Source organism: Suncus etruscus, chromosome 5 (genome assembly GCF_024139225.1).
Source record: "Suncus etruscus isolate mSunEtr1 chromosome 5, mSunEtr1.pri.cur, whole genome shotgun sequence".
Taxonomy (NCBI): Eukaryota; Metazoa; Chordata; class Mammalia; order Eulipotyphla; family Soricidae; genus Suncus; species Suncus etruscus.
The window spans coordinates 113,269,532-113,294,662 of record NC_064852.1 but is presented as its reverse complement, the minus strand read 5'-3'; the positions used below and the strand labels follow the sequence as shown (position 1 = coordinate 113,294,662).

At 36.4% G+C, this 25,131-nt stretch overlaps 1 protein-coding gene across 1 annotated transcript in view; it reads left to right on the top strand.

The window, feature by feature from the left end:
- Positions 1-25,131, top strand: part of PARD3B (par-3 family cell polarity regulator beta) — a 1,279,582-nt gene that overhangs the window by 995,049 nt on the left and 259,402 nt on the right. The window contains exon 19 of the mRNA XM_049772907.1: positions 21,178-21,288. Within this exon, the coding sequence (XP_049628864.1) occupies positions 21,178-21,288 (111 nt within the window). The remainder of the gene's footprint in view (positions 1-21,177; positions 21,289-25,131) is intronic.

The following is a 25,131-nucleotide window of genomic DNA, read 5'->3' as shown; positions in this document are numbered from 1 at the left end:
GCCAGGGCAATTTCTAAGCTCTTAGCCAGGAGTAACCTCTGAGCATCAAACAGGTGTGGCCCCAAAACAAAACAAAAAATAAAGGAAGTCAGAAATTTGGGTGAATAATTCAAAACATATATACAAAGAATTGAATAACAGTGAGATGGAAAGGACTTTGTACTTAATTGTTGAAACAATTATTAATGTGACCTCAGCTAGATAAGTCACTTAACTTTCTGAGTCTTAAGTTGTTTTGGATAAATATGAACACAAAGCTCTTTCTAGCCATCCATATAAGACTTGCTGTAACTACAATCTTTAACAAATAAAAATACTTTTACAAATGATTTATTTCTAAGATGGCAAGTACAATGTTTTTTTATCCACAATGAAATAAGTCATCACAAATCATTTTTAAAATGTATTTTTATTGCATAAATTCTAATGTGGCTTACACAGAAACTGAACATAAGCCAAATAAATGGAGACTGTAGTTTTCTTATTATTTTATTTGTGAAGAACTATAGTTCTTAGGATCCAGAGAGAGTGGGTAGCATGTTTTCCTTGAACATCAGATGGTCCAGTTTTACCCCAGTACTACATATGGTACCCTAAACCCTACCATGAGTGATCTCTGAGCACTGAGTAGGAGTGGTCCCTGGGCATCACTGAATGTGGCAATCAAAGCAAAAACAAACCAATAAGAGTCTTAATCTTAGTTCTTTATTATGTTGTATAATTTATAGCACTCACAATTTGCATTGAAGAGTTTATCTTATCAGATAATCATTGCTTTAAATGCAATAAATTAATCAATTACATGAGGAATTATTATTCATAAATTTTCTGATTTGGAATCCATTATTGGGCATTTCATAACTATCTTGCTTCCCCCTACCTTGGTCAATTTAAATTAAACATATTAAAATGTGTTTTCCTTACCAGCTGTATACTTTTCTGGATATTCTCATTCTTTACTCTTTCTAATGCACTGAAATATTACTTTTGTTTGTTTGTTTTTGGGCCACACCCGGCTGTGCTCAGGGGTTACTCCTGGCTGTCTGCTCAGAAATAGCTCCTGGCAGGCACGGGGGACCATATGGGATGCCAGGATTCGAACCAACCACCCTAGGTCCTGCATGGGCTGCTTGCAAGGCAAACACCACTGTGCTATCTCTCTGGCCCCTGAAATATTACTTTTATAGAACTGAGATAATGATTGAATTACAATTTTTTTTTTATCCAAACTGATTCTTTCATCATGAGATTGACTGGATTAGTGAGTCCACAAAGCTCAGTAGGATATGTCCTAGAGAGTGTTTGGGTTTGTGGAAAATGAATGACAACAGCTTAGTGACACTTGAAATAATATATTGGCTTGGTTTTCCAAATAACTATCCAAAATGAAAAAAAATAAAGAAAAATACAAATACGGTGCATTTCCACAGAATCAAATATGACTACAGTGTTTGTAAAAAGGATTAGTTATTGAAAGTTGCTTCAATATTAGGTGCTGAAGTTTAGAAATACTAAACCTGCAGAGAGCAGACCATTAAATCCAAAACCAAATACTGGTTCAGATGTACTGCACTATGGTTGCCAACCCAGCCATCAGCAGACCAACCGACGTTGCCAGTCCATTCCACCCTGGCCATCCCAAGCCACACAGAACAGAAACTGCCAGGTCTTGCATATTCTATCAGATTATGAAGTGCCTCTACCATCTGAATAAACATGTAGCTAGTGAAGTTTCCACTACTATTCCCTTCTTGTGATATAACATAAATTTGACCTGCTATTTAAAATAGCCCCAGAAAAAAAAATCCCTCAGGTAAATTCTAGGCTAAATTGTTTACATTTCTTAATATTTTCACCAAAATACCATCTGGAATGTTCTATTCATATGTTTAGACTTCATATGTGTTGAATTATATGTTATATGCCTTTACCTATATATACACAAAATTCCCAACATTAGGCTATTTTAATATTCTGTGAGAATACTGGAGGACATTTTGAACTGTTGAATATAATTAGGAGGCTGTGGGAATTATTCAGCTGTGGTACTTAAAAAATAAGAAAAAATCACCCATTGGTACAAGAAAGGGAAGAACAAGAAAATATACTTACATAGCAGAATTGAAGTTTCACAGTCTAGTGACCAAACAAATAGGAGCCTGATGCTTTGGACAGACTATAAATCAATTTCTGATTTCTTTGATCAAATTATAAATCATCACCCTCTAAGCTACAATGAATTTCCAGGTGAAAGTATACTTTGATGACTGCATGTTACCAGTAATAGCTCTTTTTGAATTACAGGTGATTAGAAAACCCTGCCAGAAATTTAGTTGTCTTTTTTAAAAAAATTCTGAATTTATTTTCTTTAGTAATGTTTTATTGTTGGACAACGAGATTCTATATTTTTTTTTATTAAAGTGGTTCTAAAGTCACATGGAAAATCTGCTCCTTCAAATCCCACGAGAAACTTCTTCCTCTGAACCTGATTATTATTTCTTGCCCTGGTCCCTCTGAACCAAGCAAGACAATGTGGACTCTCATTGGTTTTGTGACTATCAGAGCTCTCTTGTCTAAAGGGTTTTGGGATGAGGTGAGCACACAGAATGTTCCGTGTATGACTTGATGAATAAATAGCCACTTTATTGAAACTTATAATTATTCCTTCTTTTGAGGTTGGCAAATCATATTCATAGGTTCCAAATTTTAAAATGTATGAGCAGCTCAATAAAGGGAATTTCTGAACCTTTGAAAGATAAGTGGAGATTGGGTACGCAACACAAATTTGAAAGATTTCCTGCGACTTGTGCCTTTATAGCCCTCAGAGATACAAAGAAAGTTCCATTTCACTTGAGATATCCAAAGTCCTATATACATTTTCCTCCCCAACTTTTTAATATTTGAAAATCAATTCTGTTTTATGGCCAATTATCATGGGACTCATAGAACTAAAAAAGGGTTATTAGTTAGCGTTACTCCATCTCTATCATAAAAATATTGAAATCTATTCCTTGCTTTCAAATTAAGTCAGGACTCTGACTTTTTTTAATGACCTATTTTTTTTCCAAAAGAACTTTTCTATGAAAGAGTGCAGGCAAAGGTATTATTATTAGGTATGTTATTAGGAACAGGATGAACGAATGACAAAGACAAGTAATGTCAAAACTCAGGAGAACCCTGCAACTACCTCACACACATCTTTATCTGAAACCTGAGATTAAAGAGACCATGATTTCTGAAGGTCTAAAATTAAAGGTCTGAGAGTGAGATAGACATCATGGGCTTTTTTTTTTAGAGATGGCACCTGGCAGATTTATTATCTTTAATGGTAGCTTTGGGTTTAAGTTTCATTTGGAATTCACCCTGATATTTTTAGATAGGGTGTTTGTACAACATGAAAGAACTAATCACCATGAGACAGAACCCTAAGGTAATTTAGTGTCTCCCTGGCACTCCATAGCCAGATAACCTTTTCCTTTATTAGATGAGTAGCTGTCTGCCCCCTCTCTGGTCTGGCTTTCACTGTAGGCGTAGGACAGTGATGAGCTTTTACCAATCACAACTAAATGAAGCATGTCTGGAGATTTGGAGGGAGAGAACCTTTTAGTTTGGGGGTTAATAGGGTGAGCTGTGAAGGACCATTGTCTGTTCTTATAAGATAGAGATTCTGAAGAGAGAAGACAAATGAAATCCTTCACTCACCTAGAATTTGGCTTAAGAATCATGGTTGAATTTTCACTATGCATAACACACTAAGATTGAGAGTAGAAATTAAATGTGACTTAATGGGATAATACCTTTAGGTACAAAATAATTTGGTTTTGCTTTTATTGTTTTTTGGTTTTTTTTTGAATGACACATCCTTCCAACATTCATAGCTTACTCCTGACCCTGCTCATGGATCACTCATGGATCACTCCCTCGTTGGGAGGGAGTATCTGGTACAAGGGAACAAACCAAGATTGTCCACACACAAGGCAAATGAATACATTAATCCCTGTAAGATCTCTTCAATCCCTCTAGTAAAGAATTTGGCACAAAGTAGATTCCAGCAGTTGTTTGTGGGGATGAAAATATACACATATCTTCTCTTATTTGAGAAGCACAGAAAGACTGAGCCCCAGAGAAATGACACCTAGTGAGGAAAAAAATGTGGTCCTACCCTGAATCTAGTTACTAACATCCTCAAGACCCTTTCTTATCTTGAAAAACAAGATAATTTTTCATTGAAACTTGCTTAGAAAGATGCTAGGGCAGAGAAAAAGAGGTACATGTTCAAGGGAGAACACAAGCTTTTCCAGTGAGGAAGAAAGCAGAGACATAGTTTAGAAGAGCATGAGCTTGAAGAGTAAGCCCAATCTCCACCCATCTTAATTAAAGCAGAAAATACTCAGACAACTTCATTTTGTTCAGAAATAATGTTATATATAAATGCTAACTTTGAATAGCATTACGTTGAGATATGCCAGATATGAATTCTCAGTAAAATTGCCTTATTTGCAATTGCTCTTTTTCTCTACAGAAGATGTGTGTGTAGGAGGATGGAGTGGCCTAAAGTTTAAAAAGCTTACACCTCTTAAGAATAGTTCTAAATTCAGGATCACTTATAAAAAAAACCAATATAATAACTCTTTTTTATTGTTTAAGTATCTCTTACTAGCTCTATCATGCATTAATTATTTTTCTTTTGTGTTTGTACAATAAATGCTTGGCAATAAAAGCCACATCATTTCAGACTTTTATGACACAATGGAAAAGTTTTACACCCTCAGAAAAAATGTTAAGATATTCTCATTGTCTTTTCAGGGCACATTTTATGTATTAGAGAGGAACGTGAGAAATATAAAGCCATAATTATACTTTGTGTGACACACAAAAAGCCTAGAATATATAGATATAGGTATATACGTCATAGAAATATTACATGAACTCCAAGAGAGTTAATGCTGTTTTTCATTTTGTATTTCAGATAAATACTATTTAAGCTTTGATCCTACATGGACTACTTCTTTTGTCACTCATCTAATTAATTCAGTATGCTAGAGAAATGTTGCTAATTTGAGCATCAAATATGTGGCCATTTTTTTATTTAATAAGAGTTATGAAAATAAGGTTTAGTCGCATTAGAATGAGTCTAAAGCTCTATCATTTTATTCTTGATTATTGCCAGTGAACTCTAGAGAAAATATGCTATAATTCTCTTAACTTCTGAAGATAGAATAGTAGCATACAGGATCCCCTTTAAAAAGTTTTTTTTTTTTTTTTTTTTTACTGTCGATGTACAAGGGAAAAAAAGCCATTTTTTATAGTGTCCCTCTGTTCTTTTTTTTTAATGCCCCTCTGTTCTTCATACAAAATGAGTTGTACACCATCAATCTATTCTTCATGATAATGAATTTTATGCAAATGAAATGTCTGTTAATTCATGCTATTGGAATCTAAGTTGTATTTGACATGTTATTTAGGGGCTATGGATGAGTTCTTCAGTTTTCATTGAATTGTTATTCGACCATTCCAGGATTTAATTGCATCAATATGAGTAAGTTTTTCCTTCCCAAGCAACTGGCTGAAATAACCCCACCTGCCAATGAAGGAAGAGACCTCAAGGCTATTTCCTGCAGGAGACATTTCCTTCTGCAGGATGGCCCTGTGGTCAGCATGGACTGGGTTCTGGCTGGCTGTGTATTGAGGAGGCCGGGACAGTTGGGGAACCTTTCACACTTGGCTGGGAAACCGCTAATACATGAAGAGTGATTTGATCTCAAAACACTCCCATCGTGGGGGGTTCTGGACCAAAGGACACAGAACAGAAAAGGAGAAAGGAAGATGGGATAGTGTTGTGCAGGCACAGGTGAGGAGGATGCTTGGCCGCTGACTAGCATCTGAATTCCAGCCCTCTAACCAGCATGAATTCGCCTTTAGGTCAGGCCTTCTGCCTGTCTCCATACCCCAACATTTTGCAGAGAAGCTCAGAGATCCACTTAACAGTCTAGAAATCAAAGGGAAACACCCACATAAGCTGCTGCTTTTGAAATAAGTAAACATTTAATAAAATAAAATCCTTTTTAACTATTAAGAAAAAATAAAAATGAAAAAATATCTATATCTTTAATTTTCCTACTCAATTTGTTTCCCAGAAATCATAAGCATTTAGTCTAAATTACGAAGGCTCTTGCCTACAGTGTCTTAGACAGTAAGAGCGTATGAAAGCAATTAATCAAAGTTCCATGGGCTCCTGAAGAAAATTTCTTCCTCTGCAAAGCAGAGGGATTGAATAACTTAAAACCCAGTGTGGTCATGACAGTTAATGTGTTTTTTATAGTCCCTGTGTGGATCTGAAAATCATACCTTATTAGTATCTTTATCTTTCTTGTTCACTCATTCATGCTTATTTTCATTTCATTTTAATTTCTGTGCTCTTTTCATACTTTTTTTTTCCTTTTGGAACAAGAGTGCCTCTTTATTAATCGGAGTGGATTGTTCATTTGCTACACAAATGCTTAGCAAAAATAACTGTCTAGTGTCTCACAAATCTCTTCATTGAAGCATACAAATGAGTCTTCTGAAGGGTTTTTGAACTGGCTTGTTTGTTTTAGAAAGATGCATTGTTGGCAATGCACGTTTTGCTTAGCTCTACATTCTGAGCCCACTTGAATTCTTCTTAAAGTATCTGATATTTTAAAATCTTATCTGAAACCCAGCTACAATCATGTCTATAATCAAGGTGCTTAAATAAAGATATTATTTTTAAAAAAAATCTTCAATATTTTGTAACCTCTCTGCCTGAAAAAGTAGAGATTCTTCAAGATCCCCAGCAGTTGGAATGGTACTGCTTAAGATATGCTGAGATCTCAGGATGGTTTAGATCTTTCTATATATCCTTTCTACAACTGAAGATCAATAAAATTTAGACCTGCAGATTCTCTGATTTCAAATGAAGAATGCTTATGACCTCTTATTTAGGAATCACAGTCTAGGAGGAGTAAAGACTCAGAGAAAAGTATCTGTTTAAGGGGAATGAGAAGTCTGATTTCAAAGGAAGTGGCTGATTAAGATAACAATGAGATATACCATGCTAGATGTTTCCATAGGATTTATTATCATTTGCATTAATTATGGCATATGAACATCTGTGAGTAAAAGCCTGAGTGATAATACAGTGGGTGGGGCACTTGCTTTGCACAAGGCCAACTCAAGTTACGTCTCTGGCATCTCATATAAGTCCACAAGCATACCAAGAAAGATCCCTGAGTACAGAGGCAAGAGTAAGTCCTGGACACTGATGGTTATGTTCCCCCAAACAAAACAACCCCCTCAAAACATCCTAGGGAACCTAAAAATAAAATGGAGACCTTTGTCTTTTTTAATCACAATTTATTTATAGCCAACATATTTGATCCTACTTTGATTAGTATTCGTATTTGATTAGGATATAAGTAGGAAATACTTGTATTCCATCAGTACCAGGAAATGGAGTAAACTCTAATTGGTCAACTTTCACTGCAATTGTATCATCTTAATTGATGGTCAAATACAATGGGAGCCATCTGTGGTAGACAAGTAAAGACCTTTGTAACTTACATTTTAAAAAAAGCAAAAGCTGAAGCACACAAAACCATATGAGATTACGATACAAAGAAGTTAATTTCATCAGCATATGCATATGCTAATTTAGAGCCCAATTTAGAATACATTAGACAACAGAAACCTTTTATGGGTGAATTTCAGAATAAACTATGGAAATATAGTCAAAAGTCTGTGAACTTCTTGCCCTCATATTTTTCTTGAGCTATTTCAAACTGTATAATTTATAAAATGAAAAGGCAATACCATGTGTAGCTGTAAGTCAGCTGGTTACAGGCATAATGAACCATTATTCAAGTCTAGAAAATATTATGACTGAAATTTTTGCTTTTTTATTTTTGATATCATTCTGTAGATTTCTAATAGTAGTGATGGTTAAAACTTGTAGCCTTGTCCAAATGTATCAATGATACCTAAGATATCTTCTGTAGACAGAGAAATGTATTTTGCTTTCAAATATCAGCTCTCCATGGATTATAGTTTTATACTTATTTGGAATAAGAATATCATGATGTTTTTCTTGCCTAACTTTGCAGGCATGGTGGGCTGTTTCTCAAGCTGCTTTTGTGCAGTAGAAAACAAAGTGAAAGAAGAGTGGCTGGAAATAGTTGCATCTACTGCACAATTGAACCTAGGAGAAAAATAGAGACAGTAGTTAGCAAATTTCAGAAGTCAATTAGGGCTGGAGCCATAGCATAGCAGAAAGGGCATTTACCTTGCATGTGGCCAACCCAGATTTGATCCTGGGCATCCCATATGGTCCCCCAAGCCTTCCAGGAGTGATTTCTGGGCACAGAGTGAGGAGTCACCCCTTAGCACTGCCAGTTATTGTCCCAAAATAAAAACAAAGAAACAAATGAAGTAAATTAATTGCACACAGGCCACATGGTTCAATCTCTGACACTACATGAGACTTTGGCACTTCCCGAGTACTGTCAAGAGTGCTGCCTGGATATTAGATGTGATCCATCAACCAAAAACGTGTAAAAAGGAAAAAAAGAAAAATTAATTATATGAAAGACCAGATGTGGAAAAAACTAGAGCTATAACTCTACATCCTGGGAATCTGGATTATTAGTGAGGGAGGAGAGGAATCAGCAAGGGATTTCAGAGCATGACTACCTTAGAAGAACTAAAGGAAATGGATAAAAAAAAAAAAGAAACAAATAATCACTGAGATATTAGGAGATACCTGCTGAGAACAATGTTAAGATACTGTATAAAGAAGAGTAGGATACTAGGGATTTCTTCATTGGGCTGAAAATAAACATTTTTTCACAATAGATATACGGAATGATAAATTTTATGTCCATAATCCATATGATGTGTAATGTCTAGTTAGTAAAAGCTCAAAAACTTAAAATACTATTATCAAATTCTACTTCCATAGCTGGCTGTTTAGGGCCTTACTAACATCAGTAATATAAGTGCTTCATATTTTTCTGTAAGTCATTTTTCTTATAACTTTTTCATCTACCTTGGTATTATAATTAATTTCATTGCATAATTAGTTTACAGCAATACATCTCATTTTATGAACAGGACAGTTTTCTCTTATACTGACAAATCAATTACCAGAAAGCACTTCCACTTTTTATTTATCAATTTTATAAACCAACTAGTTTCTTCTCCTTTGTGCTTCTGTTTTTTCTCTCTGTGCCTATATCAAATACCACCAGTCTCTCCAGAGCTTCTATAAATCTCTGTTTATTCACTTACCAAGAACTTTGTTCTATTCCAATGTTATAAAGTGTCATTCACAACTAAAAGGTGAGCACAGTTCAAATATCCATCATCAGAAGAATATATAACCAAATTTGTATCAATGTAATGAAGTATTATTCAGCCCTTTAAAAAGGACATTCAATGCAGATGGACCTTAAAAATATATTGCTAAGTAAAATAGCCAAAAAACAACAAGCAGATTCTGTAGGAGTCTATTACATGAAGTACCTTGAATAATCAAATACATGAAGACAAAAAAAAAAATGAGAGTTCCCAGGAACTGAGGAAGAGGGAAATGGGGTATGACATCTAACCCATTTGGGTGGTGAAAATGTTTTAGAGATTAGTGGTGACTAGAGCTTGTACAATACAGTATTGAGAGTGATCTTAAAGCAACTGAACTGCACATTTAAATGATTAAAATAACGTATTTTAAGATGTATATTTTGATCATACTAAAATATAAAATAACTTTGTTGTTAGGAAACAAGTCTTTTGATTCCAACCAAAGAGAAGACTTTTAATGTTTCACTATAGCTATAGTTATCATTCTCCAATAAAATTTCTTGAAATTGTTGTCCATACACACAGCACAATTTCATCCTTACCTGCACTGATGGCATCACTAAGGGAACTCATGGTGAAAAACACTCTTCCTAGGCCCCTAAATGCTCTCTCGGAGAACTGAGACTCTCATTGACTTAGACCATTTCACCAAACCTGGCCAAGGTTATGACTGGCTTCCACTTACCAAGAGGAATCAACAATTTTCTATACCTCTGATGGATCCATTTCCATTGATCTCCATGGATAATACTTCTCCATGGACTCATAGCTATCTCCTGTCACTTCTTCAAATCATTATCCTACCTTGACAGCAGTTTCTTCTTTAGTTCATGCTGCCATTATCATTTTCCCAGTGTGCTTATAGCAGCCTCCAATCAGTGTTGACTTGTTACTTTTTACTTTGATAGGCAAGATGGTGGGTTCCCATTGTTTTGCATTTAGCTTTGTGTAATATTGCTTAAACAGAGTTCAAGTAACAAAATATTTTATGTGGTAAGTGTTGCCACACTTTGTCCACAGAGTGCCAATATCATCAGATTGTATCATTTCTGCTTAAAATGACTCTGTTTTTCCTCCTCTACCAATTCTCCAAATCTACTAGTTCTCTTTCCTTGCTAGTTTTTCTTGAATTACTGGGGATGACCTTTTGGACCTTTAAACTATTTACTATTTTTGGGCCCGGAGAGATAGCACAGCGGCATTTGCCTTGCAAGTAGCTGATTCAGGACCAAAGGAGGTTGGTTCGAATCCCGGTGTCCCATATGGTCCCCCGTGCCTGCCAGGAGCTATTTCTGAGCAGACAGCCAGGAATAACCCATGAGCACCGCCAGGTGTGGCCCAAAAACAAAAAACAAACAAAAGAAACCAAAACAAACAAAAAAACTATTTACTATTTTTAAACTCTTGGTCCCTGCTCCCCTTTCTATCTTCATCTGTTGAGTCTCCTTTCTGTTCTCCTGGATCAGCTACATGGTTCATCTTTAATTGCTTCCAAGACTCAGTCCCTCTATTAGCTCTTATCTTTTGCATATACCATTTTATTTACCCACAAGAACTATCACTCATTGTTGCCTCTAATGCCTCCCTCATTCCTATTGTTTCCAACTAACTACCATTTCTTCATTGGACATGTTCCCAATTTTATTATTGTCTCCTGACACCCTCCAAAGCACTTTTTCTAACGTACAATTTACATGCTTACTTGTTTGTATGGCCTCCTTCCTCTATTAGAGTGTAAATTATATTAGTGTCTGGTTTTGTATCCAGGAGTAGTATCAATTTTTTTCAAGAGCTTATTACACAAAAACTCAAATAAAAGAGAAGCATGCAAGCAAAGGAGTTTTCTGTGATTTTTTTTTTTTTATGTATGTAGCTTCTCTATAGAATGAGCCAGGACAGGTGTTTTAAGGAAACGTATAATACTTGAAAATCTAAATTTTCATAAAGCGTATGTTGAAAGGTGATTTTTCCACTTTATAGAAAGATCCATCATAAGTTTCTTTAAACAGGCTTCCCAGGTACATGGAAAGTAAGAGTTTATTGATTAAAACCATATGTTTTCACAGAACTCATTGGGAAAAGACCTTTTATATAAAATAAGGCTGACCTGTAAGCAATTTCCTTAAGGCACCTAGCCCAGAATGGCCAACTCTCAAATTTCTAAGGTAATAGATAATAGGATGCCTGGAATTCAGTGGGTATTTGAGATCCTCATACTCAAAGCCATCATTTTCAGCCATTTGGGGTCCTCATGACTTTTCCCCACCAAGAATAGCTGATGGGGAGGTAAATCATTGTACTTGGAGCTCATCAATACATCTTTCTATTTACAAGTGAAAGTAAAAATGACTTAAAAATGAAATCCCCATTCAGGGTTGGCGAGGTGGCGCTAGAGGTAAGGTGTTTGCCTTGCAAGCGCTAGCCAAGGAAAGGACCACGGTTCAATTCCAGGCGTCCCATATGGTCCCCCAAGCCAGGGGCAATTTCTGAGCATGTAGCCAGGAATAACCCCTAAGCATCAAACGGGTGTGGCCCAAAAAACTTTAAAAAAAATAAAATCCTCTTTTGCTCCAAAAAAGCTGCTATAAGGAGGAGAGCAAAGACTTGTAAAATTTACCAAACTGATGCTTTTCTTCCAACTACCACCACCACTACCACCTATTATAATTAAGCTGTCTGACTGCAAAATTCAAAAACTTAATTCAGTGATTTAATAAATAAAATGTAATTAATATCCAGGTCTCAATTTCCTCAGCGTAATAATGTGGGAGTATTTTTGAAGATTATTGTTTTATGATTTTGTCCTTGAACCTACTGAAACTTGACAAAATAAGATAATTTGTAGCTGTTCTCTCTTGTCTAATGAAATAAATTTTAGAACTGTTTTTGCGTTCTTCATTGGAAACTTTAGTAGATGATTGTAAACTTTAAATGAAAGTATTTATAATATTCGTGAAATTGGTTGATTTGACTATTAACAGTGGTTCTTGCCAAGAAGAAAATGACTTGCAGAATTTACTTACAACTAACCTTTCTTTGATCAAACATATTCCACTATGATGAAAGCATAGTAAGCTATTCTTGGACTTCAGATAAGTAAATATTTTTGCTTCAGGAAGGAAAACAATTTATCAATTGTGGCAATAAAGATAAGGTACTGGGGTATAAGTTAGTTTTACTCTTCAAAAATGATATTCTTTTCATCTCAGATAAAATCCCAAACCTTCAAATGTAGATGAAAATAGTTGGAATGTGTAGAAAAAACAAGCCTAATATTTGTAGATCTTTGTCAAGGTTTCTCCCCTCATCAACTTCCTAAAGCATTACTCTTCCTCACTCCCCACAACTTTTTACTTTTTTGCCCAACTATTACTATATTTGATAATATATTTAAAATTTAAAATATTAAAATTTAAATTTATATTTAGCTGGAAGTGAGTTGATTCGCCCGGAAACCGGGAAGCCGCTGAACTGCTGGAACTCAGATGCCAGCACCTATATCTGACTGTCTCCTTTGCTGTGCTACATTCTTGGCTTGATTTCATCCTGTGTGTGGCTTCATCTGCGCATGGATAGCCTTCCCTAGAGCCTGATTTTATCCAGTGTCTGGCTTCATCTGCACACGGCTAGCCTTCCCTGGAGACTTCCCTGGAGGTCACTTGATATGCCCAGAGAGGGAGGAGCCAGAGGAGCAATGAATACAACCACAACAAGTAGAAAAACCCACAATACAAGTTTGACAATGGGGAAATAATGCAGGCTAGCGCCAGACATAGAGAATGAAGACAGCAACTCAGATGACCAGAACATGGCCAACCATCTAGTCCGTCTCTCAGATTAGGAGTTTAGAGTCGAAAAATGGAAGATGTTCAAAGAACTCAAAGAAAGTATAGAACACTAATAAGAATCAAGAGAATATGAAGATAGAAATGAGAAAACTTCAAACTGAAATTTCAGGTCAAATAACAGGTTTGAAAAACTAAGTAGATGAATTGAAGAAAAACATGGATGAGTTTTCCCACAAATTAACAATAGCTGAGGATAGAATTAGTACACTGGAAGATGATATGAATAATAACTCCATACAGCAGAAGAGAGTGGAAAAAAGCCTTAAAACAAATTATTAAACAATGGAAAAATTACTCAAAGAATGGGAACAGATGAAAATAGAAGTCTCTGATAAGCTCAACAGAAACAATTTAAGAATCATTGGAGTCCCAGAGACCCAAGAAGAAAATCTCCAGGAAGAATCAATAGTCAAGAACATCATTAAAGAGAAACTACCAGAGATTAAGAATACATGCGTTCAAATGCTGCATGCCCGAAGAGTACCAAATAAAAGAGATCCCAGAAAAAACACCCCGAGACACATCCTAGGCACAATGATGAATCCCACAGATAGAGACAGAATTCTGAAAGCAGCAAGACTGAAAAGAGAAATTACATTCAAGGGAACATCCTTGAGATTTACTGCAGACCTGTCACCTGAAACACTCAAGGCCAGAAAGCAGTGGTGGGACATAGTGAGAAAACTCAATGAAATAAAAACTTCGCCTAGAATACTGCACCCAGAAAAACTCACTTTCAGGTGTGAAGGAACAATACATGGTATCACAGACAAACAACAGCTCAGAAAATCTACAGACTCAAAACCATTCTTAAAAGAAAAACTGAAAGACCTACTTTAAGACAAGACTGACCAACAGACACACCAAACTTTGATATAAAGATGGCACTAAATCTCAGGACAATTCTTTCTCTCAATGTCAAAGGAATAAATGCACCAGTTAAGAGACACAGATTGGCTAAATGGATCAAAAAACTCAATCCAACTTTCTGCTGCCTACAAGAAACGCACCTGAATAGTCAGAACAAACAGACTAAAATAAAAGGCTGGAGGAAAATCATCCAAGCAAACAACACCCATAAAAAAGCTGGAGTGGCCATACTAATATCAGATGATGCAAACTTTATATTCAGGAAAGTTGTAAGGGACAAAGATGGACATTTTGTATTAACCAAGGGATATGTACAGCAGGAAGAAATCACTCTCCTAAACATATATGCACCAAATGAGGGGCCAGAAAAATATTTAATAAAATTGTTGACGAATCTGAAAAATAATATCAATAATAACACAATAATTGTGGGAGACCTCAACATGGCATTGTCAACACTTGATAGGTCAACCAGACTGAAACCCAACAAGAATATACTAGACCTGAAAAGAGAAATGGAAGAAAGAGGCCTAGTAGATATATATAGGACACTCCACTCCCAGAAACCTGGATACACATTCTTCTCTAATGTACATGGGCCATTCTCCAGGATAGACTACATGCTAGCACATAAAACATACCTCCATAATATCAAGAGGATAGAAATTTTGCAGACTACTTTTGCTGACCACAAGGTCCTGAAATTATATGTGAACTACAAAGGGACACAGAAGAAAAACTTTAACACCTGGAAGTTAAACAGCCTAATACTGAATAACCAGTGGGTCTGAGGTGAAATCAAAGAGGAAATCAAAACCTTCCTAGAAACAAATGACAATGGAGTCACAAACTATCAGAACCGATAGGCACAGCAAAAGCAGTACTGAGAGGAAAATTTATAGCTTTGCAAGCACACATCAGGAAAGAAGGGGCATACCTGAACAGCTTAATGACGCAGCTCATAGAATTAGAAACTGCTCAACAAAAGGAACCAAAAATAGGGAGACAGAAGGAAATAACAAAGCTGAGAGCAGAAATCAATGAAGTAGAAACCTGAAAAACAATCCAAAAGATCAATAAAAGCAGAAGTTGGTTCTTTGAAAAAATAAACAAGATTGATAAAGCACTGGCAAAACTCACAAAGAAAGAGTGAGAGAAACTTGATAACTCGTATTAGGAATACAAAAGGAGAGATCACTACTGATATGGCAGAGATCCAAAGGGTAATCAAAAACTACTTTGAGAAACTCTATGCCACTAAAAATGAGAACCTGGAAGAAATGAATAAATTCTTGGACTCTTATAATCTTCCACGGTTGAATGAAGAGGATGTAGCATATCTAAACACCCCCATCACTATTGAGGAAATTAAGACAGTAATCAAATGTCTGTCTAAAAACAAAAGCGCAGGCCCAGATGGATTCACTAATGAATTTTTCAAACCTTTCAAGAGAAACTACTACCAATCCTGGCAAGACTCTTTCATGAAATTGAAAAAACAGGAACACTTCCAAATAGCTTTTATGATGCCAACATCACCTTGATACCAAAACCAGACAGAGATGCTACAAAAATAATATTACAGACCAATATCGCTGATGAACACATGTGCAAAGATTCTCAACAAAATCCTGGCAAATAGGATTCAATGCCTCATTAAGAAGATCATCCACTATGATCAAGTAGGTTTCATCCCAAGAATGCAAGGATGGTTTAACATCCGTAAATCTAACAACATAATACACAACACATGATCATATCAATAGATGCAGAGAAAGCATTTGATTAGGTCCAACACCCATTCTTGATCAAAACTCTTAGCAAGATGGGACTGGAAGGAACCTTTCTCAATATAGTTAAGGCCATCTACCACAAGCCAGAGACAAATATTGTCCTCAATGGAGAAAAACTAAAAGCCTTCCCTCTAAATTCTGGCACAAGACAAGGCTGTCCTCTCTCACCACTTCTATTCAACATAGCACTGGAAGTCCTTGCTATAGTGATCAGGCAAGAAAAGGATGCCAAGGGAATCCAGATAAGAAAGGAAGAAGTCAAGCTCTCGCTGTTTGCTGATGACTCTACTTAGAAAGCCCTAAAGACTCTACCAAAAAGCTTCTAGAAATAATAAACTCATATAGCAATGTGGCAGGTTACAAAATTAACACACAAAAATCAAGGCCTTTCTATACAATAATAATAATATGGAAGAAATGGACATTAAGAAAACAACTCCATTCACAACAGTGCCACATATACTCAAATATCTTGGAATCAACATGACTAAAAATGTGAAGGACCTATACAAAGGAAACTATAAAACTCTGCTCCAAGAAATAAGAGAGGACACGTGGAAATGGAAGCACATACCCTGCTCATGGATTGGCAGTATTAACATCATCAAAATGGCAATACTCCCCAAAGCATTGTACAGATTTAATGAGATCCCTCTAAAGATACCTATGACATTCTTCAAAGAAGTGGATCCGGCACTTTTGAAATTCATTTGGAACAATAAACACCCTAGAATAGCTAAAGCAATCATTGGGGAAAAAGAATATGGGAGGAATTACTATCCCCAACTTTAAACTTTACTAAAAAGCAATAATTATCAAAACAGCATGGTATTGGAATAAAGACAGGACCTCAGATCAGTGGAATAGGCTTGAATACTCAGAGAATGTTCTCCAGACATACAGTCACCTACTTTTTGATAAAGGAGCAAGAAATCCTAAATGGAGCAAAGAAAGCCTCTTCAACAAGTGGTGTTGGCATAACTGGCTAGCCACTTGCAAAAAATTGAACTTAGATCCCCCAGTTAACATCATGTATGAAGGTAAAATCCAAGTGAATTAAAGACCTCGATATCAGACCTGAAACCATAAGATATATAGAACAACATGTAGGCAAAAAAATCTCCAGGATATTGAGACTACAGGCATCTTCAAGGAGGAAACTGCACTTTCCAAGCAAGAGGAAGCAGAGATTAACAGATGGGAATATATTAAGATGAGAAGCTTCTGCACCTCAAAGGAAATAGCGCCCAGGATACAATAGCCACCCACTGAGTGGGAGAAACTATTCACCCAATACCCATCAGATAAGGGGCTAATCTCCAAAATATACAAGGCACTGACAGAACTTTACAAGAAAAAAATATCTAATCCCATCAAAAAAATGGGGAGAAGAAATGGACAGATACTTTGACAAAGAAGAAATACAAATGGCCAAAATACACATGAAAAAATGCTCCACATCACTAATCATCGGGGAGATGCAAACCAAAACAACTATGAGGTACCACCTCACTCCACAGAGATTGGAACACATCACAAAGAATGAGAACAAGCAGTGTTGGCGGGAATATGGAGAGAAAGAAACTCTTATCCACTGCTAGTGGGAATTCCGTCTAGTTCAACCTTTATGGAAAGCGATATGGAGATTCCTCCAAAAACTGGAAATCGAGCTCCCATATGATCCAGCTATACCACTCCTAGAAATATACCCTAGGAACACAAAAATACAATACAAAAATCCCTTTCTTACACCTATATTCATTGCAGCACTATTTACCATAGCAAGACTCTGGAAACAGCCAAGATACCCTTCAACAGATGAGTGGCTAAAGAAACAGTGGTACATATACACAATGGAATATTATGCAGCTGTCAAGAGAGATGAAGTCATGAAATTTTCCTATACATGGGTGTACATGGAATCTATTATGCTGAGTGAAATAAGTCAGAGAGAGAGAGAGAGAGAGAGAACGTTGCAGAATGGTCTCACTCATTTATGGGTTTTAAGAAAAATGAAAGACATTATTGCAATAATAATTTTCTGACACAAAAGAGAGGAGGGCTGGAAGTTAATGCCCACATCATAAAGCTCACCACAAACACGATGAGTTTAGTTAGATAAATAACTACATTGTGAACTACCCTAACAATGAAAATGTATGAGGGAAATAGAAAGCCTGTCTAGAGTACAGGTGGGGGTAGCATGGGGAGGAGGGAGATTTGGGACATTGGAGATGGGAATGTTGCACTGGTGATGGGTGATGTTCTTTACATTGCTGAAACCTAAACACAATCATGTATGTAATCAAGTTGTTTAAATAAAATATATATTTAGGGCCCGGAGAGATAGCACAGCGGTTTGCCTTGCAAGCAGCCGATCCAGAACCTAAGGTGGTTGGTTCGAATCCCGGTGTCCCATATGGTCCCCTGTGCCTGCCAGGGGCTATTTCTGAGCAGACAGCCAGGAGTAACCCCTGAGTACCGCTGGGTGTGACCCAAAAACCAAAAAAAAAAAAAAAAAAAAAAACAAAAAATATATATATTTAAATTTATATTTAAATAAAATTTAAAATATTTAAATATTTAAATTTTACAAATATTGAAAGGCATTAACTTCTCACATAATTGTATTAGAATAAAATGTTTACCCTGAAAACTTTTTGGTGTGGGTCTTGAAAACTGAAGAATATGTTTATGAAAACACATTTTTAGGTATCTCCCCCTTTATAGGTTAAAGAGGTCTTGAATATATCAACGAATCTGACTTCTATTTGAATTTTAATGACCTCAGATATGCACTAATCTAATAAGAAACAAAGAATATTTGAGATTTCCATAGATTTAAGAATATTTGTCTTCACAAAAGACTATGCATATTGAGGGACTTTTCCCTCTGGTCATTAATGCAAAAGCAAACTATTCCCTTTTATTCACAGGCAAATTTGCTTTTTAAAAAAGTCCATTAAGGGGCCGGGAAGGTGGCGCTAGATGTAAGGTGCCTTGCACGAGCTAGTTTAGGAGGGATAGCGGGTCCCATGTGGTCCCCCCAAGCCAGGAGGGATTTCTGAGCGCATAGCCAGGAGTAACCCCTGAGCGTCAAACGAGTGTGGCCCAAAAATTAAAAAACAAAAAAAGTCCATTGAGAAAATTATAACTAATTTTGAAATATGACTTAGTAATAATTAAATTGCAACTTAAAATACAATTGCTTATTTTTGTTTTCTTGAAGATGCTAAAAAGCACAGTATTTTTTCCAAATTTTAATCATTGCAGGATTCCCTATTGTGTTGTTGTTGAAAATATCAATCGGTATAACACTATATAAAGAAGTATGGGTATTCCTCAAAAAATTACATCTACAATAGGATTCAGCAATCCCTCTTCAGTATCTATAGGAAATCAGAATCTTGTAAAGTTCAATATATCCATGTTCTTTGTTGCATTACTCAAAATGGTCTAGATACAGAAATAACTTGAGTGTTAATCAGCATATGAATAGATAAATAAAAGTATTATTTCAGGGCCGGGCGGTGGCGCTAAAGGTAAGGTGCCTGCCTTGCCTGCGCTAACCTTGGACGGACCGCGGTTCGATCCCCCGGTGTCCCATATGGTCCCCCAAGCCAGGAGCAACTTCTGAGCACATAGCCAGGAGTAACCCCTGAGCGTTACTGGGTGTGGCCCAAAAACCAAAAAAAAAAAAAAAAAGTATTATTTCATTACAGATATGTGTGTTTGTGTGTTTTCCTATACATGGGATGGACTATTATTCAATCATAAAAAATAAGAAAATCCTTCCATTTACAATAATGTGGCTATCACTCAAGTACATTATGCTAAGTGAAATAAGTCGAGAAAGAAAAATACTGTATGATCTCACAGATAGATGAAATTAAAATAAGCAATGTCAGAGAGATAGCACAGTGGTAGGGCATTTGCCTTGCAAGTGGCTGATCCAGGGCCAATGGTGATTCGAATCCCGGTATCCCATATGGTCCCCCAAATCAGGAGCGATTTCTGAGTGCATGGCCATGAATAACCCCTGCTCGCCACTGGGTATGCCTCAAAAACAAAACAAAACAAAAAAAGAAATAGTGATAAAGAATGGTGATGACTAGGGACTTAAGAGTGAGGTACATGAATAAATTGTCAAAGGATTCAAAGTTTATAGCTAGAAGAAAGGTAGAGTTTCTCATATACAGCATGATAATTATAGCTAATTCTGTATTATGTAGTTCAGTGTTGCTAAGGGGGTTGATCTGTAATGTTCTCACCAAACAGATACCCATGAAAGTAACTATGTAATAAACTGGAGGAGGTAGTTGATACCTCAATAAACATTATGGTGGCAATCATATTTGCATCAGATGGATGTGTGAAATCAGTATGTGTTAAACACACCATTATTGTCGATCATCATATTCGGTAAACTTGGGAGGCGTAAATTAGAAATATGCTGGGCAGTAGACCAGAGAGATAGTAGATAAAGCAGATAAAGCCAGTAGGGTACTAGTCTGGCATGAAATTGCACAAGATTTTATCCCTGAAACTACATATGGTTCTCTGAGTCTTACCAGTAGTTGTTCCTGAGCAGAGAGCAAGGAGGATGGCCTAAGCACTCACCAGGTATGACTCTAAATGCAAAAACACAGACACACTGGGCAGAAAGACAATAAGGAGTAGTCACACGAACCCTAGCTTATTTTGGAAAGGTCAAAACTACATGAGAGAGTGGACAGTGCCTGAAGAAATAGGCGCAGCACTGGGAGACCCAAGTTTTCACCCAAGCTCTTCCCAAATGTGTTATGAAGGTCTTAAGCTTGACCAAGTTTTCTCAGTGCTGTAGGTTCTTTCAATATATGAGAGCTTCAGCCTAGATGTTTGGTAATGTCCCTTAGAGCATCACCCTTTTAATCCCACAAATTGAACCTTAATATCAGTGCCACCTGGAGCCTGGAAGATCTCTGAGGAGGCCAGTCTGTATTTAGTTATAGATTAACTCTAACCTTTCAATTCTTTAATCTCTATTGAATTAATGACTGGAAATGCTCAGTCTGTCATCATATGATCTTGTGCCTACTGCACCAGCCGTTTCAGAGTTGAATTGAAAAAGAAGAAATGAAATTTACAAACAATATTATTTTTCTGCTCTCAATATTTATTTCTCAGACAAAATGGTCTTCTACTACGAAGAATAAACAATTAGAGTTTAATGAGTTTGTCCCAGAGGTGCTTTAAAAGTTCTGCCAAAAGAATGCCATTGTTGTTCACAAACATCTTCTTTGTTTTACTAGATTTGGGAAGAAGAAAGACGATAAGGGTGGAAAGTCTGAGCAGAAGGGCCCTATGAAGCCTGGTGACCTCAGAAAAGATGTGCTGGACAAAATGCGAGATGGCTGTGAAAGGTGAGCGGAAACACCAGCACCTTGTTTGATTTGAGCCCATGGTCTGTGTTTAATTCTGTGCATCAATCAACTAAAGGAAACTGTGAGAAACCTCAACTTCATCCAAAGGAAAGGTGCCTCATAGAAAAAAAGAGCCTACCTTTCAGGGGGAATTCATGGAATTCCATAAAAATTCATTGTTTTAATGTATGAGAACTTATAATTCCAGAACTTGCAACCTGATTTTGAAAACACATCAATGCATATGTTTCCTATGGTTTCAATGAGTTTTTCTTTCAACATAAAGAGCCTTTTGACCTCCATATTTAGAACACTCACATTTCTGTGATCTGTTCCTAATTTTTACCAAGCTGTTGTATACCCTAATATTATTCTGCTAACTCCATTTGGGTAGTGTAATTTGAGAAGTCCCTGTGCTTCTTTTTCTTTTCTTTTTTTTAAATCAGTGTCTTTTATGGGCCTATCAGCAAGTTACAGAGGATGCTGCCCATCTGTTAAAGGGCCGGTTTCATTTACTGAAATAATGACAAGTTTGCCAGGGCTACATTCTCCTGTTTGGGGAGTTTTACTGCTCCATTTGGACATCACCTAGCTTTGATGTTAACTCTGGGACTTATCCTAAGTAGATGTGTAAATGTCTAATTTTGAAACACATAATGGAATATTCATATACCACATCCCCTGAATCATTCACATCCACAATAAGCTAAGCTTACGAAATGACTGCAGTCTTCCTAAGATTGAACTAATGTTCAGTTTTTGATTCTGACTTTATCATGTAGGAAGTCAGATTGTTCCCAGTTTTCATATTAGTAACCATAATTTTTATTGTGTTTAAGCTATCCACTGTCGTACTTGCATTAATGGTCTAAAATGTGTATTAAGGAAATTATGCTGATTTTCTCTATTAGCACAGAGCCAACTAAAAAGATATATAGTTAACTTTGACCTCTATCCTGTAGTCTATTCCTGCTGAGAAGTCTGATTTTACAAATTATGAAGATAAAGCCCTATCTAGATACTTTGCAGGGTTTTTGGAATTTTTTTTATCAGACAAAGGCAGCACCCCAAGCAACAAAGAAAGCCTAATTCTCCATCAGAACCAGGATCCATCAATCCTGAAATATGACATGTCATTTGGGCTAATACGTAGATTGTCAAATATATTACATGGCATATCCACACTCTACATATATCTTTTCTGCTCTGATTTGGGTACAGAAAACCCACTTTTATATCTTTTTTCTCTTCAGGCAACAGGAAAGTTGTCTGGAAACTCAGAAGTCCAATTTTCACAACCACACCTTTGGGATGGAGAAGGATAGTGCCTCTTAGTAGCTGGGGGGAATCTACCCAGGAGAAATTTGGTAACCCATAAAATAAGGAGATTGTCTTGAAGCAAGAGTTCATTTCCTTCTGGTCTTGCCTTTAGGAAGCAGGTGCCTGAGGGAGTTTTGTTCTTAAGAGCAGGACTGTAAATTTTCTTCAGCTGGCTCTCTAGGCTTTGGGTCCAATTTTTTAAAAATATGTCTGGTCAAATAATGAAATTGCTCTGCTATTAGTTTCCACTTAGGTCACTTCCCACACATGAACACATAAAACACATCTGATTCAGGTTTCCTAGAGACAGCCTAGATTGGATTCTATGTGAGGAGAAGTTGAAGGAGCTGATTTTATGGTAGGGTGCCATAGAATTAATGACCAGGGCATTTCAACAGCTCAGGGGCTAAGAACCGTCGAGGGTGAAGGGGGAAGCTGAACACTTGGCACTGGTCCCAACCCTGGAGTCCCATTTCTTGGCTCTCCATCATCCTTAGAAATTCAATTCACAACTCTTAAAGAACTCAACAAACACATCACTCTTTGTGGCATGGCCATGGATAAAAGTTGAACCAAATGAGAAATAACAATGTTGTCTCTTTTTTCATAACAGATTTGCAGTATGTTCCCTTAAGAGAATTCAAGTCATTCTTTGGCTTGCTTATTCTGTCATATGTCCCTTGTTCAAATAACTTAAAGCAATTAAACAAAATGTGTGTTCTATACAGTTAAAATCAGCTCATCCCTTTTGCCAAAGAAAAACCCTTCTAAAATCAAGTCACATGACTTCAAATGACAGAACATTTTCACAAAGTGGTACTTGGACCACCCGGATAAGAGCTTGAGTGGATTGTCAAAGGGAATATTATTAGATTCTGTCACTCACCAGACTTGCAGAATAAGTAACTTGAATGTTAGAGTTTATGAATCTGTTCAATAGTTAAGCCCAACATGATTCTGCATCAGACTAAATCTGAAAGTCACTGAAACAGAAGGATAAGATTTGACCAGAACATCAGATGAAATCATTCTTAGTCTTTAAAAGTGATTACATACAATTCCCCAACATTATTGAAGGACCCAATACATAAATATTATAATCTTTTCTTACTCAGGTGATCTCTTAGAATCAACCATGTGACTGTCACACTTAAACAAGAAACAGATTCTTTTCCATGCTCATTTAACTAACGAACATAGTTCCCTTTTCTTTCTGGGCTTTGTGTTTACAACCATTTGTACTAAACTCTGAGATAAAAGGAATGCATCCTTCCAGATAGTAGAATCACCTGGTCTCATTATATCCCATGAAGAATACAGAAAAGTATACTTATAGCCCTACAAATATTCTTAGCTATTTGGTAAACTGTACCCAGAGAGTGCTAATGAAAGTTCCATCAATATAAGCTCAAATAATACATTTTCCCTTTAAAGATTATTTTGAATGTTGGCCTGCTGAGCATTGGCATCAATATTGGTGCCTGTTGCTCAGATTATAAATGCCAAGAAGCTATAGGAGTTGATAATATGCCCAATGACAGAATCATCTGGAACAATAGTCTGAATTAAACATAAAGAAATTTAATAGGAATAAATGTAAAGTCTTGTTTTTAAGTCCAAAAAATAAACTGTACAAACACAGGATGTAGAAGGCTTGACTTAATACCAAATATATGAAACATTTTCCTGATGGTTTGAGTTGAGGGTAAGTTTAGCATGAGTCAACACAAGGATGTGCCTGCCAAAACCATAATCCTGTCCTGGGCTACATTACTGGAAGTGCATGTACAAATGAGGGAAGCAACAATTATTTCTATTTCACACTGCTCAGCTCACACCTGGAATAGCCTTCGCTGGCTGTTCTCTCTCTCTCTCTCTCTCTCTCTCTCTCTCTCTCTCTCTCTCTCTCCCCCCCCCTCTCTCTCTCACACACACACACACACACAGAATGAGGGCACTAAACCCATGCCTGAGTCCTGTAAGTGCATATTATGCAGAACTAGACTTAATTGATTGAAAACATTCACTTAGAAGGGGAATTAGACTTAACTATTCTGTTATCTGCTTATTTATCAATTTTTGGATGATACTTATAGCGAATTCATTGAAGATAGGTAGCCTTCAGTTTAAATAAAAAATATCATACAGTTATAGTATCTCATGAGTGTGTTGTCACTGGATATGTCTAATTAGAAACTTATAATTATGCCGAGAAAATGTAAGTACATCCACATAGTCTAGGACAAAATTGATGATCTTATAAATCTCTTATAAATCTCACCTTTAGCAGATTTTTGGATAAGTAAAAAACTATTATTGGACAAGTATGTAAGTCTAGAAACATCTGCCTTCAATATCCTAGGGACATTACTTGAACCACCATGACATTGACTCATAATGTGTATCATCCATTCTTTTCTTAGTGTATATCCCAAGTTTCTGAATCAAGATTATATATTCAATTTTCTCATTTTTAGTTTTTATTTGGACCAACCCCAGAGGTGCTCAGAACTTATTCCTGGC